This window comes from Eutrema salsugineum, unplaced genomic scaffold (assembly GCF_000478725.1).
Source record: "Eutrema salsugineum unplaced genomic scaffold, Eutsalg1_0 scaffold_13, whole genome shotgun sequence".
In the NCBI taxonomy this organism is placed as follows: domain Eukaryota; kingdom Viridiplantae; phylum Streptophyta; class Magnoliopsida; order Brassicales; family Brassicaceae; genus Eutrema; species Eutrema salsugineum.
Window position 1 is genome coordinate 2602310 of NW_006256885.1, and position 14642 is coordinate 2616951.

General features: G+C 37.6%; 4 protein-coding genes across 4 annotated transcripts; 3 read left to right on the forward strand and 1 right to left on the reverse strand.

Moving 5' to 3' along the window:
* The first annotated feature begins 186 nt into the window (after positions 1 to 186).
* Positions 187 to 2635, forward strand: LOC18023140 (putative leucine-rich repeat receptor-like serine/threonine-protein kinase At2g14440). Its single transcript, XM_006406460.1, has 9 exons — positions 187 to 250; positions 457 to 997; positions 1083 to 1549; positions 1635 to 1770; positions 1872 to 1943; positions 2030 to 2098; positions 2173 to 2244; positions 2431 to 2502; positions 2587 to 2635. The coding sequence occupies exons 1-9, from the start codon at positions 187 to 189 to the stop codon at positions 2633 to 2635; spliced, it is 1542 nt and encodes a 513-aa protein (XP_006406523.1).
* A 261-nt stretch (positions 2636 to 2896) lies between these two features.
* Positions 2897 to 4525, reverse strand: LOC18023141 (protein disulfide-isomerase SCO2). The gene is made up of 3 exons (XM_006406461.2): positions 4135 to 4525; positions 3500 to 3626; positions 2897 to 3270 (listed from the first exon to the last, which is right to left on the reverse strand). Exons 1-3 carry the CDS (start codon positions 4498 to 4500, stop codon positions 3200 to 3202), a joined length of 564 nt encoding a protein of 187 aa, XP_006406524.1. The 5' UTR covers positions 4501 to 4525; the 3' UTR covers positions 2897 to 3199.
* Positions 4526 to 4731: 206 nt separating this feature from the next.
* Positions 4732 to 11249, forward strand: LOC18023142 (protein CHROMATIN REMODELING 25). Its single transcript, XM_006406462.2, has 21 exons — positions 4732 to 4980; positions 5444 to 5821; positions 6094 to 6180; positions 6275 to 6515; positions 6580 to 6705; positions 6804 to 6860; positions 6963 to 7049; positions 7421 to 7516; positions 7716 to 7766; positions 8054 to 8128; positions 8212 to 8298; positions 8491 to 8582; positions 8667 to 8799; positions 9203 to 9322; positions 9398 to 9511; positions 9610 to 9693; positions 9793 to 9870; positions 9957 to 10015; positions 10154 to 10337; positions 10561 to 10659; positions 10822 to 11249. Exons 1-21 carry the CDS (start codon positions 4787 to 4789, stop codon positions 11131 to 11133), a joined length of 2754 nt encoding a protein of 917 aa, XP_006406525.1. The 5' UTR covers positions 4732 to 4786; the 3' UTR covers positions 11134 to 11249.
* A 2690-nt stretch (positions 11250 to 13939) lies between these two features.
* Positions 13940 to 14549, forward strand: LOC18023143. Its single transcript, XM_006406463.2, has 2 exons — positions 13940 to 14353; positions 14473 to 14549. Exons 1-2 carry the CDS (start codon positions 13940 to 13942, stop codon positions 14506 to 14508), a joined length of 450 nt encoding a protein of 149 aa, XP_006406526.1. The 3' UTR covers positions 14509 to 14549.
* The last annotated feature ends 93 nt before the right edge of the window (positions 14550 to 14642 follow it).

Here is a 14642-nt window from a genome sequence, read left to right on the forward strand (position 1 = left end):
TTTAATCACTTCTTTTTCTTTTTGCCTACATCCTATCAAAACCTCATTGATGCTAAAATAAGAAAATTAACAAACATCAGATACCTTCAACGGTGTTTTCTCTACCTTCAAGCGCATTCCCTTCAATCTCTAGCTCCATTAAAGACAACAGAAAAAATCTGATCGTTTGTTTCTGCTTCTTCAACAATGCCTCCTTTCTTCTTCCTCTTATTCTGGTTCTCTATTTCTCAAGCTCTCCTTCCTCCTCGGGGTATAATTCTTTAATTATGCATTCGTAATTTAATTATTATTTTTTCCAGAAATATATGTTTAATCGAATCTTGAAAAACAATTTAAAATATGCTCTTGAATCAACGCAATTTTTTTTCATAGAATTAGATTAACTACGCCATTGCATGCTAAATCAACATTTGTTATAGATACCCTAATAAGTCGCCTTTGCATTTCATATGGAAGGTTTCTACTTAAATTGTGGATCATCTTCTTCAACGAAACTCAACGACATAACTTACACACCGGACAAAGGATTCATCTCCGTAGGCAACACGACGACTATAAAGCAAAAAGACCTCCTTCCAATCCTCTCGACGCTACGTTACTTCCCGGACAAGTCATCACGAAAACACTGTTATAATTTCCCTGTCGCCAAGAACTCCAAGTACCTAATCCGAACCACTTACTACTACGGCAACTTCGACGGTAATAACAACCCACCTGTGTTCGATCAGATCGTTGGAGGCACAAAATGGAGCGTTGTGAACACATCCGAGGATTACGCCAAGGGCTTGAGTTCTTATTACGAGATCATTGCTGGTGTTCCTGGGAGAAGGCTAAGTGTTTGTCTAGCCAAGAATGCACACACCCTTTCTTCACCTTTTATATCGGCTTTAGATGTGCAATCTCTTGAAGATAAAATGTATAATTCCACGGACCTTGGATCTTACAAGCTTAGCCTCATTGCAAGGAACAGCTTTGGAGTAGACGGAGAGATGATCAGGTAGCCTTTGATTACATTCCATATTGTTTTATAAAGTGACATTTTCATTTTTATTTTTTAGCTTGACTTGTGATGGTATGTATAGCTATCCAGATGACCAATACAACCGTCTATGGCAACCGTTTTCGGACAAGAAGCATTCGACAGTGACTTCTCGAAGCAGCATTAACCCGTCGGACTTTTGGAACATTCCACCGGCTAAAGCCTTTGTGGAAGGGTTCACGGCGAGTAAAGAGAAGCCTCTAGAGCTTCTATGGCCGCCGTTTCCTCTCCCGGCCACGAAGTACTATGTAGCTCTGTATTTTCAGGATGATAGGAGTCCAAGCCCCTTGAGCTGGAGAGCTTTTGGTGTTTCAATCAATGGAGTTTCCTTTTTAAGAAAACTCAATGTGAGCACCAGTGGGGTTATGGTTTATTCTGGCCAGTGGCCATTGACAGGGCAGACTCAGATCACACTGACTCCTGCCAAGGATTCACCTTTGGGAGCAGTAATTAATGCTGGAGAAGTGTTTCAGGTTCTTCCTCTTCGTGGGATCACTAATATTAGAGATGGTAATGTAAATGTTCCCTTTTGCTTCATGTTTTTGTCTGTTTTGTGATCAATGAAGCCATTGGAAACAACAAAATTCTTCTGCAGCAAGTGCAATGGAAGACCTGTTAGAGAGCATCAAGAAGCCTCCGGTAGATTGGTCCGGTGATCCATGCCTTCCTCTTGCCAACTCGTGGACTGGCCTAACTTGCTCCAAAAATAAAATCAGCAGAGTAATTTCTCTGTAAGTCAAAATTCAGTCCTCTAAGAGAAGCTTCTCTAGGAGACTACCAAGTCTAAATCACGAAGAGACATAATCTAGGATTTTTTTGGTTTTGTTGCTAGAAACCTGACAAATCGTGGACTATCAGGCTCTCTATCACCAAGCATAAACAAGATGACTGCTCTTAAAGATTTGTAAGGACTTTACATCTTAAAAGGTGTTAAGTGTCTTGAGTTTCTTTTTGTAAACTAAGATTAAGCTGCAACTTTTGGGTTTGCAGATGGCTGGGGAAGAACAAGTTCACAGGACCGATCCCAGATTTGAGTCCAATGACGAGATTAGAAACTCTGTATGCCTTCTTGTAACCAAACTTCTAAAATTGTTGTGAAAAATATTTGGACTTACTGTTTTCTTTTGGGGCAGACATTTAGAGGACAATCAGTTCAGTGGAGCGATTCCTGAGTCACTTGCCCTGCTTCCTAATCTCCGCATACTGTAAACCTATTTCCCTCTTCTCTGCTTATAACAGCAAGTCTATCTATGCACACGAATCCGATAACATGACCAAAAGTGTTGACTTTGGTTATAAGGCAAACTAAAATTTTGACCTATAACAGAATGTATCATCATCAAGACTAGCATCAGGGATTATTATCGTTGATGTTAATAGTGAATCTGCAGGTCCCTCAAGAACAACAAGCTTCAAGGTACAATTCCTAGTGCACTCCTCCAGAAAAAGGGCCTAACTATTCAGTAAGTATCATTACCATACTTGAAAAGAAACAGCAGCATTTGTCATAGGCATTTTCATGTCAAAAATTGATCTACTTGTTGTAGGGCGTCTCCTGAGAACATGCCAAGCACGATGAAGACCGGCCAAAATTAGGGTTGCTAACAATTGATCAGATTCAAGTGCTCATTAATGATAAACCAGGGCATCTGTAAACTACAAGGTCATTTTCTTGGCCTCGATGGAGAAAGGGTTCAATCGAGGAAGCATCTGGGCCACACCAGTTCTACTTTTGCAATAGTCTTTCAAATCATGGAACATGTACATTATCTGTTCATTTTATCGAACTACCTCTGGACCTCTACAGTAACTTGAGCTAAGAGATAAAGCAAGCACATGAGGATAATTGAAATGGATCGTGTTACCACTTTATTTTTCTCTGTGTGGAAAATTGATACAATCTAAACACAAAAAAGAATTCCTGCAGTTTGTGGTGGCTCAAGATCTGATACATATAAAACAGTAATTTCCTATTTGGGAGTATTGGTGAAAGAAGAAGCCATTATCTGAGCAAGAATCAGTAGTTTCTGTCTATACCTTGTTTGGGCCAAACATCCGAAAGAAGTAGCTATCTCTCTTCTGGTTGTTGGTTTTTACATGCAACGAATCCAAGTGCATACATACACATGCATAAATGGGCCTGGTTGAGTTAATTCAAGGTCAAGATGTTTCATTATCCAAATCTTCCATCACATCAATGTCCTTTCGAGATGTTATCTTCTGCACATACCCTGCAATCAATTTAAACTACTTAATTCCAGGCTAATTTGCATAATACACTAGATTAAAACCGAATTGCATAGCTCAGACAGTGGGGCTTTGATTTTTTTTTACAAAGACGAATCAAGGAAGCAGCTCAAAGATACTCTTGAATCTTAAAACTTTCATTCGTTTCATCGTAGGAAGGTCACTGGAAGGAAAACTAAACCAGGAAAAAAAGAGCAACAATCAGAAACTTACCAATCCCTTGGCAGGGTATGCATTTGCATATAACCTCTTTACCCCTTTTCTTGTAATAGCTAACAGATCCAGATCCTTGGCAACTTCTACACTTTCCAGTCCATTCATAAACCACTTCCCGGCAATCCTGAGAAGCGGTCAGGTATATTATCATCAGATAAACAAACCCAACGCATTCCAAAGCAAAAACTGCATCATTCGAACTATCTTCTAGGCACAATCTAAATCTACCACTGCTATTGCCTCGAAACATATTACTTTCCCAAATATGATAGTTTCTCTAGCACCATTTTTCCCCTTCTTCATCTAAACCTTATCCCATATCGACAAGAGCTTACACGTATACTTTACATATTGTTGACAAAAATGCTTCTATCATAGAAACCCAAGGAAAACCAAACCCCTTGTTTTAGTTTCACATTTCGGAATCATCATTCATCTTCAAGAATCTGAGCTTATCGCTCCATGAGAAAGAATAATCAAACCCAATCGTCAAATTTACAGCAGTGATTGGTTCGAAGGTAAATTCACGGTCTAGATAAAAGTCAGCTAAAGCAATTCAAATGTTTCCACTGATTCAATACAAGTATGTTCAGGCCTTTTATCAGTAAATGAAAGTGGAGTAAGCGGAAAACCTCGACTATAGGATCACATTGCAATCTCCGGTCAATCTCATCAGGCGACACAGGGGATGTATCGGGATAAGTCATAGGGAGAGGAAGCGCGTCGCCGTCGTCTACCAAGTAACTCTCCCCACTTTTCGACCAGAGCAATCTCCTCTTCCTCCACTTACCCGCTTCACCATTCCCGCCGGCGGAGACGGAGACATCTCGAGACCGCGCCGAGTCAGAGGCGGAATCCGCTTCCCGGGTTATCCGGATTCCGTCGCCGAGGGGGATATCAGCGGTGGCGCGGCAACGGAGGGAGCGAGAAGGAAGGCGAGGGAGGAAAACGAGAGGCCTGAGAGAGGGTAGAGAGCTATTAGGGTATAATCGGAACATCGAGACGAGAAGTTTGCAGGTGCGGCCATGAAATTGGGTGAAGTAATCAACGTCGACGAATTAAAAAATTCGGATTTTTTTTTATAAGATATTTTTATCGTAAATACTATAAAATTACAACGTTAATTGTGAGGAAATTATTGCGTACCATATTCTAAGATATTTTAGTCATATGATCTAAATTATTTGGGTTTAATTCATTTGGTTTCTTTTTTGCCGCCAAAAGGATTTTAGGAATCGTCAAAAGCGGAGCTCTGGGATCGTAGCAGTGTCGGCTACAGTCGAAATGGAGGACGAAGATGAAGACGTCATTTCGTCTTCCGATTCTGAAGATTCTAGTGATAGCTACAAGGAAGAGTCTCAAGATTCGGAAGGAGAAAACGAAAGTCCCGAGGAAAACCCTGAGTGCGAAGACCTTGCGGCCGTTTCTCCTCCATCCGACGCCGATCGGAAATCGAAGAACGTAAATGATCTTTTGAGGTGCGTAATTGAAATTCCTCGATTTCAGTTTGAGCTTAGAACCTGATTGAGGCTTTAATCGCTTGCGTCTGTATACATTATTTGGCGTTTTTGAGATTGATTTTTGGGGTTTTTAGAGGAAATTTCGCGGCTCGGGTTCCATTAACTCCAGTTAATTAAGTTTTCCTATTTCGATTTCTATAACATTTGATTGTTGGTCTCACTTCTTTGTATAGTATTTTTTTGAAGTGATCTTTCTTACTATGTTGCAAGTAGTATTTGTTCGACAAAACTTTGCTTCTGGTCTTCTTTGATTTTTCATATGAGTGGTGCTACTAGCGTTATGATTCCATCTTCAAACTGATAATTGTGATTAGTCTCTGAAGCTGTATCATATGTATATTTGATAGCTCTGTTAGATAAAGAATCCTTAAGGGTGATACTTTTAAGGAAATGGAATTGAATCTTCTGCTGTGTCTGACAGGGGCAATCTGGTCGTGCAAAGGCAGCCACTCCTTCCTCGGGTGCTTTCAGTGTCAGAAGGAGCGGCAGTTTGTAGGAAGCCCTTCAAGCCTCCGTGCTCTCATGGTTATAATACCACTGACCAACTTTCTCGTCGCCTTTCGGCTCGCAAACGGTTTGTCCCTTGGGGTTCTTCAACTCCAGTTGTGGTTGTTCTACCTACTAAGCTGAATGCATCAACCACTGTTGAGAGAGATGAAGAAGAGGAAGTTGTTTGTCTTCCACCTGAAATTGATCCCTTGGTATTGTGGGAACTTGAAGAATCGGAAGAGGGAATGAGCAATGCAACAAAAATTGCGGTGCATCCATTGCTTGTCCGATTTCTTCGGCCTCATCAAAGGTATTTCATTTCTATCTACGAAGTGACGTCAAGAATAGTGTTATTTTTTAAACTTCTCAAAACTTGCTTACAGTCTGTGCTGGGTATAAAAATTTCAAAGCCTTCAAAATTTTGCTAGTTGAAGCACTTCAGAATATGCTCTGGGTATTTTACCCTCAGTGAACGGCTGGTTAATACAACAAACCAATGAGTGTAAAATTATCTATAATTAGCATCAAGGATGATATATACAACTTTACTCACATGGTGAGATGGTTTTTTTGAGACTGCAGAGAGGGTGTCCAGTTCATGTTCGATTGTGTTTCAGGGTTACATGCTTCGGCAAATATAAATGGTTGCATTCTGGCTGACGATATGGGGTAAATTTATCATCTCTCTTACGTAATATTGGATCTGGACTCTGTATAATTTGCAATTTAGTTTTTCTTATTACCTTCTAAATTGATTTGACAGTTTGGGGAAGACATTGCAGTCCATTACGTTACTATACACACTTCTATGTCAAGGATTTGATGGGACGCCTATGGTTAAAAAGGCTATTATTGTTACACCAACGAGTCTTGTTAGTAACTGGGAAGCTGAAATTAAGAAATGGGTTGGAGACAGGATTCAGCTTATTGCCCTCTGTGAAAGCACCAGAGATGATGTTTTGTCTGGAATAGATAGTTTCACTCGACCACGAAGCGCGTTGCAGGTATAGTTGTGCATATTTTTAACTGTCTCTGAAAAGGCACTTATCACTTAATTAATGTTAACAGGTCCTTATCATTTCTTACGAGACATTCCGAATGCACTCATCCAAGTTCTGCCAGAGTGAATCCTGTGATCTTCTAATATGCGATGAGGCTCATAGGTTGAAAAATGACCAGACATTAACTAACAGGGTAGCTTGCAAATACATACTTGTTTCGTATCCTTCCAGGTTGATACTTTTTATTTCCTATTTTTTTCTTCTAATTTTGGTTATCATATTCGGATACAGGCTTTGGCTTCATTGACATGCAAACGGCGAGTCTTGTTGTCTGGAACTCCCATGCAGGTAATGGACGATCCCACTAATTTTATCTATTAAACTTCCCCTAACATTTAACACTCGAGTTTTTACTCCTATTTTTTTTTCTTCTGCATCCGAATGTTCCAGAATGACTTGGAAGAGTTTTTTGCCATGGTCAACTTTACAAATCCAGGAAGCTTAGGCGATGCTGCGCATTTTCGCCATTATTACGAGGTGACATACTTTGTATTTTGATCCTTTCTTTGACGCTGATTCGATCATTCCCTATTATGTTATCTCTAACTATGTTAAGATCAATATATCTAGGCGATTGTTGGCCTACCTTGTAGGATTAGCCTAAGTTACTTTGTATCGTATACTTTGCTACTACATTTACTCTGTTTCGTTTTCAGTATAGCAGTTTCGTGGCCTTGGATTCCATTAAGTTGAAAGCTTCTTTTAAAAATAGTTTTGAGATGAGAGAATAAGTTCACGCTGTTAATTTATCTGTGGCATTCAATTCCATTTCAATTGACTATAGGTTGTTTATGTTTCATACACTACCTTCTATTGATGCATCCTTGTTTTGGTATATGAAACCCAAGGCACCTATTATATGTGGAAGAGAACCTACAGCCACTGATGAGGAGAAAAACTTAGCTGCTGACCGCTCTGCAGAACTGAGTTCAAAAGTCAATCAGGTAATTCTTCTTTGCATTGTGTATGTAAATATTTGACTATCATTGAGATTTCATCATTATCTAGATATATCTCTTCAAAATAATGCAATTTGCTTAGATGATTTTGGTACTATAGTCAATGGAGCATCACTACTGCCCATTCATAATTGTAGCCTATATTTTATTGCTATACCTTATGAAGACTTCTTTTTGTTTACAGTTTATTTTGAGGAGAACCAATGCATTGCTCTCTAATCACTTACCACCTAAGGTGCTTTTCTCTCTGCATTTGCAACAGGCGTCTAAATATAGTTTCTTACGATGCTGAAAAAATTCTCTGTCAAGAGAATAGCCTTTGTTACTTCTTCATATGTTAAATCGTCAGATTGAATAATAAATGTAGGTTTAGCAGTGAAATAATTATATGCTGAAAGAATGGAGAGAATGAACACCTTTGTGAAAGTGTCGTCTCTTTTCTTAGCTACTAGTTCTTCCGTTTGCTGCTTTTTATTTTAAAGCCAGAAATACATCAAAATCTTGATGCTGGATGTTTCGCAGATAATTGAAGTAGTTTGTTGCAAGATGACTACTCTCCAGTCCACTCTGTACAATCATTTTATAAGCTCAAAAAATGTAAGCATTGATCACAGTCATTCTTATTTCGCTGTGTAAATTCACAAGTTGGAACTGTATACAATGGGTGCATCTGTGTGCAGCTTAAAAGAGCACTTGCTGATAATGCAAAGCAGACCAAAGTGTTGGCTTATATAACAGCTCTCAAGAAGCTCTGCAATCATCCTAAGGTATCTATTTGCGCTCAAGTTTCTTCAGTATTTTTTGAGTCATCTTTGTAACATCTTAACGTGCTATCATCAAGTTCTCATATTAGGAGTCTAGGTTTACAAAATTTTGGTGTTCCAAGATCTATGTGAATGACAACCAATTTCATCTTTCCCCGTTTATACTTTATGATAGAGCTATTCTTTTTCATGTAGCTAATCTACGATACAATAAAAAGCGGCAGTCCTGGAACTATCGGGTTTGAGAATTGCTTACAGTTTTTCCCTGCAGAAATGTTCTCTGGGAGGTAGGCTTCTTTCTCTAGTTTGAGTCATTTCATGTCTGCATGTGTGTGTCATGACTTAGGACCTAAATAGAACTATCCTTTCAGATCTGGAGCATGGACTGGGGGTGACGGTGCCTGGGTTGAGCTCTCTGGAAAAATGCATGTTCTCTCCAGACTTTTGGCCAACCTACGACGTAAAACTGATGACCGCATAGTCCTTGTATCAAACTACACACAGGTATGGTAATTTTATTTTATTTGTAGGGCACAGTGCATGTAATTTTGAACAAATTCAGCTGCTGGTTGCCACTAGTGATGTTACTACTGGCCTAATTGTCAATTAGGGATGTTGCAATCTCTTTTGAATTACTCGTCCCATGAGCTATGTGTTAGTTATCCCGAGCCTTATGAGCTATCATATTTTTGCAACTTTTGCATGTGGTATCCTAGAAGTCAAGGAACATGTTACGCTAATCTCTCTTTTTGTATCCAAAAAGCAACTCTTTCTTACAAACATCACGAGAACTGAATTATGTATGCTTTTTGATTGCATAAAACGGCCACCATGGTGCGTTGCATATTGATAGCAATTTCAAATCCACTCTGCATACAATAATCATAGCCTGCACCTTTTTCACTAGACATTGGATCTTTTCGCTCAACTCTGTCGTGAAAGAAGATATCCATATCTGAGGCTGGATGGATCAACAACAATCAGCAAGAGGCAGAAGCTTGTTAACCGGTTGAACGACCAAACAAAGGTACATAATCTTTTTTTCTTTCTCCCGTTTGTTACAAGCCTGATTAACCACCTGGTTTGACTTTTGCTTCTGTAGGATGAGTTTGCATTCCTCTTAAGCAGCAAGGCGGGTGGCTGTGGATTAAATTTAATTGGTGCTAATCGACTTGTTTTGTTCGATCCCGATTGGAATCCTGCCAATGATAAACAAGTAACTATCATCTTAACTTCAGTTAAAACTGTTTCAGAACTATGTTGATAAGAGATGATTGATTGTGCTGTACATGCATTACTTCGCTATCAAAACAGGCTGCTGCTAGAGTATGGAGGGATGGGCAAAAGAAAAGAGTATATGTCTACAGGTTTCTTAGTACTGGAACTATTGAAGAAAAGGTACTGCATTTACATCCACAGAATTGACCTCACTTTTTCCTCGCGGGAGTAATTGCTTAATTTAGAATCATACTGGTCTTTCACGTGGTTTATTGGTAGGTTTACCAGCGTCAGATGTCAAAAGAAGGGCTTCAAAAAGTTATTCAGCATGAACAGACGGATAACAGCACGAGACAGGTCTTTTTGGAAGGGAATGCTATATGTTTCATCATAAAGACATTTTGTGACTATGAATATCAACCACAAAATCTTTGATTTTCCAGGGGAACTTGCTTTCTACAGAGGATCTACGAGATTTGTTTTCGTTCCACGGGGACGTTAGGTACGTGTTTCTTTTGAATTCAGGAAATGGTTTTGTCCACTCAGACATGGTTTCCATGTCCACTTTCTCGGGATAGATTTTGCACCTCCAAGATTATACACACATTCTCTCTGCCTTTTTTCCTGGTAATGTGACTAGGTCTGAAATACATGAGAAGATGAGCTGCATTAGGTGCCAAAATGATGCCTCTGGTACTGAAAACATCGAAGAAGGAGATGAGAACAATGTAGATGACAATGCTTGCCAGATTGACGAAGAAGATATAGGCGGATTTGCAAAAGATGCAGCATGCTTTCACTTGTTAAAAAACTCCGAGAGACAGGTCCCTTTATGTGCTTGGTTACTGAATCATGCTATGCTTTAATCTAAGTCTGTTTAGACCTTAGAAAATAAAATATTGAAAAACTACCACCAAAACTTTATATATAACTTAGCAAAACATGATTTCTATTTCGTCACCAATTCCATTGTCAGCTGCAAACTCTGCTCATTCCTTTGCCATATGATTTCATCTAAAAAAAACATTTTTTATGAATTATTCTCAGGTGGGCAATCCATTGGAGGAAGATCTAGCAAGCTGGGGTCATCATTTTACCTCAAAGTCCGTTCCAGATACTATAATGCAAGCTTCAGCTGGTGACGAGGTGAGTTGTATCCAGGTTTTCTCAGTCCAAATAATCATAAATCTGACAAATATTCCACAATGTCAGAATTTTTTTCCAAGCCAAGTAGGCAAGTACTACGCTACAATAATTTTACAGGCTCTCCTCTCATAACTATTTTCACGGTCTTAAAAAACATTGCAGGTTACATTTGTATTCACAAACCAGGTAGATGGGAAGCTCATTCCCATCCAATCAAATGTTAGTCCAAAACCGGAAGATACCAAAACAGACAGCAACCGAAACCAAACTGTAAGTAAACGTGCGTTCAACAAACCGCAACAAAGACCTCGGGAACCTCTGCAACCGTTATCTCTCAACGAGACCACAAAAAGAGTGAAGTTGTCTACTTATAAGCGTTTACACTGTACTAGTAACACTGATGATGCTCAGATTCAAATGTCTTTCCAAAGACCAAATCAAGTGTCTGTAAATCACGATGATGATTTTGTATGAGATTTCTAGTTTTTTTTTTCTTAACTTCGCGACATTTTTATGCTATGTTGTGGGGTTTTTTGTTTTTCCTTTATTATCCTTGTGAGATTGGGTTTGGACGAGTTTTGATCTTAACACTTAAGTACAAGATACAAGTCTAACAAAAAAAAATCATAGCCTATTCTGGCCCATAAGGTATTTCTCCAAATTTTTTCATGCGGTCTTAAACTGCCAATTAGTATCCATCATCATATGATTGGAACAAACCAAGCCCAAACTTTGAAAAGCCATGACCTACATATTTTGAATTGATCCTTAAAAGGCCTGTCTTCGGCAAAGTCTGATCGAACCGGAACGGTTAACTTCATCAGAAATGTTGGTCTCTCTTCGGTAAAAAAAACATCTCTCTTTCGAAATACAAGTGGATTATTTCTTTGCAATGTCGTACTCAGTCTTCATTCAGAAGTCAGTCTGGGGACTTCGGATATTAAAACAAAAAGATGTCGATAAAAAATAAACGTACCAATTGTTGGACTAGTTTTTTTTGTTTGTTCAAGAATTGGACTTGTTTGTTTGTGAGGTACTTAAGTGTTAAGAAATGAGATTAGTGAGGTAAAAAGCTATTTTTATGTAAATTGGAAAAAGCTATTTTTATTCATCAAAGTAAATAGCCAAAAATGCAGAGATTTATTTAAGAGGAAGAAGACAGAAGATGTAGAGAAATTTGGAGACAAGAAGACAGCCAAAATAAACTTTAGATACAGCTTACTTATCCACCACAAAAGTCCTATGATATTATCTCTATGTCTAGATTCCCTCCCTTATCATGCTTTACAACATGTTAATATTAAAACTCAGACTTTTAATCTCAGCTCCTTGGACTTTAGTCAAAACCAGCTTATGCACTGAAATTTGGTAAATGAGACTTTAAGAAATGCAAAATATTATAATGTAACTAGCTAGGTTTGATTGGTGATCAATAATCTCCATTAGCCAATAAGATGGGAGTTAAACGCATTTCACTCGAGAAACTCGATCCAGGAAACCATGCAGGATCTAAATCTGAATTAAAATACGAAAATTGGACTCAAGGAACTCGGTTTTTTGCACTCTCAGTAAATCAGTTGTTTGCACACAAAAATGTTTATGTAAATCGAACGAACTTAGTTTAGCTTGAAGAGCCACGCGTCAAAACCCTAGTTGAAGAAACGTGGGAAAATTCCATTAGGACTGGAAGTGAAGCACGTGAGCATCTGAGCATCACAACAAGACAAATGTTACCAAAGTTTTAGTCAAACCCTAAAGTCTGAATCCAAAAAGATAGTAGATTTTACCATTTAATTTATTTTATGGTTTTCTGTTTTGGGGCTTTTTATCAGTCGAACATTTTACAGCTCAGCCTCACATGGCTCTTTAGGTGCTACAGTATTTTGTCTGCTTGATTGATTCATTTATTTGTCTATAAGAAATTCTAATTGAGTAATTAAGAGAGAAATAATCAATATTTTCGTGAGACTTCTGAGTAATGAGTATCACTTGAATAAGCAAATGCAAAACATTTATTGAATTGATCTTTATTAAAATTAACAAGTTAGTGGCTTGAATAAGAAAAACGATGCGGATAAGGTGGACTTTTGTCGGTTAATAAAGTGCCACACCTAATTAAATCGAACAAAGCGTAAGAGACGACAGAAAATTCATGCAAATTAAATAACTGAACTGATATTTATGCAATGCATCTCTGGATCTATCATGTATATCTATTCCCGTATATTTATATATTATTTATGTATTAGTTCATCCGTATAAGTCCATCTATTTATATCAATGCAACCTAGTTTTAAACTCTAAACTTTAGTTTCTTAGAGTTCTTATCCATAAGATGTAGTGTATTAGATTTTTTATTTCATGATCTAAACGGTTGTTTAATTCGTAGTATTAGATTGCGTTTTAGTGCTTTGTTTATGTTAGTGTTGTAGCTCTATTTGGATTTTTGATAAGTATTGGTTAAAAAAGGGATAAGTATAGTCAAACTGAACAATATATATCACAAAGAAGTACAAAGTATAGTTTTTTTTTTTTGTAACATAATATAAATAAGTAGTTAAACAGTAATTTCTTATACTATATGGGTATACTAAATATTTGGAATTAATAAAGAAATCGTAGATACTCCTATTAGATTCAAGTTTGTAATGAGTTAGTGTGTTGAAGGCTGAAACGTCCATTATTGAAAGTTATATAGACGACAATATAGTTTCTTGTTTCAGTTTATTATACATGAATGTAAGTTCATGTTTCGATGAAAAATACATAATTGAATTTTGATATGGTATATTTTGTATTGGCAAGAAAAAATATATTTAAGAGTTAACATAATCCAATTTGGAGAAGTTTTATTATCTTTATCTTATTTACCCCCTATAGAAATGATATGTATATCAGATTTACGGCGTATTAATGAATCGATTAATATCTCTGTCCGTAAACTAAGTGCACTGATTGTCGTAGCGCATTGAGTATTTGTTATCCATAATGAGGAGTCAAAACCATGAAATTAAGTAACCTTCAGTTCACTGAATCGGCATCACCCAGTGTCAATCTATTCTATACAAATAAATTATAATGTGAATTTGCATTTTAAAAAATTAAGAAATAACAAGGTTAACAAAAATAAAGAGGAAATCCACATGGATACCCACCAATCTCTCATATCTATAAAATGCAAAACATGTGGATGCATGATATGAAGATCCCAAAGACTACCACAAAACAAGAAACACAAACTTAGAGAGAGATAGAGAGAGAAAGAGAGAGGGAGAGAGAGATGGCTAAGAATGTAGAACAAGCTTCATTGTATCCATCCTTTGTAGACGCAAGAATCTCATTCTCCAATGATTTTGCAGACAGTGATCATAGTAGTAACCAACTTCAACAGACGGTTTCAAGAGTAGTACAAGATCAGATGAAGTACAAAGAAGCTCCTGTTTCGTCTGATTTCAAATTCAACGTCGAAAACTACGGTTTCATTTCTGCGGCTGATGAGATCTTCTTTGGTGGAGTTTTGTTGCCGATGGAGAAGACTCAGAGGAAAGTGACGACACTTAGAGAGGAACTCAGTGTTCAAGATTCTGACCGTACGATCTCAAAGGGATCTCGTAATTGGTGGAAACTAGGTCTCAACAAGTCCAAGAAAATTCATTCTAACAACATCGACTTCCATCTTCCCCAAAAATCTCAGGTAAAATAATTAGTTATTAATATAATCCATATTGTGTTCTAAGTTTTAACATTCAAATAAGAAAATGTTCCATACAAACGTTCTTTTATGTAATCTTCTATGTAATGTTGATTGTGCAGAATTGTCTTGCAAGTATATTGGAATCTGATGACTGAAAGATGACTCCGGAAGCAGTCAGCTAATTATGGAAAACTAGACATCTAATGATAATAACAAAAAAAAGAAAATCGATTGTTCGTATATTTCCTGTTTTGTATTTTGAGTTCTCGAATTCTCTCTTATTTGCATG

What these genes read in the sequence shown, in the direction of transcription:
- LOC18023140 (XM_006406460.1), top strand. Translation starts at nt 187, where the DNA reads ATGCCTCCTTTCTTCTTCCTCTTATTCTGGTTCTCTATTTCTCAAGCT. An exon ending in GTAGACGGAGAGATGATCAG is followed by an intron (nt 998 to 1,082) that starts GTAGCCTTTGAT and finishes TGGTATGTATAG; the next exon opens with CTATCCAGATGACCAATACA. An exon ending in AAAAAGGGCCTAACTATTCA is followed by an intron (nt 2,503 to 2,586) that starts GTAAGTATCATT and finishes TACTTGTTGTAG; the next exon opens with GGCGTCTCCTGAGAACATGC.
- LOC18023141 (XM_006406461.2), bottom strand. Translation starts at nt 4,500, where the DNA reads ATGTTCCGATTATACCCTAATAGCTCTCTACCCTCTCTCAGGCCTCTC. An exon ending in AATGTGATCCTATAGTCGAG is followed by an intron (nt 3,627 to 4,134) that starts GTTTTCCGCTTA and finishes ACCGCTTCTCAG; the next exon opens with GATTGCCGGGAAGTGGTTTA. An exon ending in CATACCCTGCCAAGGGATTG is followed by an intron (nt 3,271 to 3,499) that starts GTAAGTTTCTGA and finishes AATTGATTGCAG; the next exon opens with GGTATGTGCAGAAGATAACA.
- LOC18023143 (XM_006406463.2), top strand. Translation starts at nt 13,940, where the DNA reads ATGGCTAAGAATGTAGAACAAGCTTCATTGTATCCATCCTTTGTAGAC. An exon ending in ATCTTCCCCAAAAATCTCAG is followed by an intron (nt 14,354 to 14,472) that starts GTAAAATAATTA and finishes TTGATTGTGCAG; the next exon opens with AATTGTCTTGCAAGTATATT.
- LOC18023142 (XM_006406462.2), top strand. Translation starts at nt 4,787, where the DNA reads ATGGAGGACGAAGATGAAGACGTCATTTCGTCTTCCGATTCTGAAGAT. An exon ending in ATTCTGGCTGACGATATGGG is followed by an intron (nt 6,181 to 6,274) that starts GTAAATTTATCA and finishes TTGATTTGACAG; the next exon opens with TTTGGGGAAGACATTGCAGT. An exon ending in TAAAAAACTCCGAGAGACAG is followed by an intron (nt 10,338 to 10,560) that starts GTCCCTTTATGT and finishes AATTATTCTCAG; the next exon opens with GTGGGCAATCCATTGGAGGA.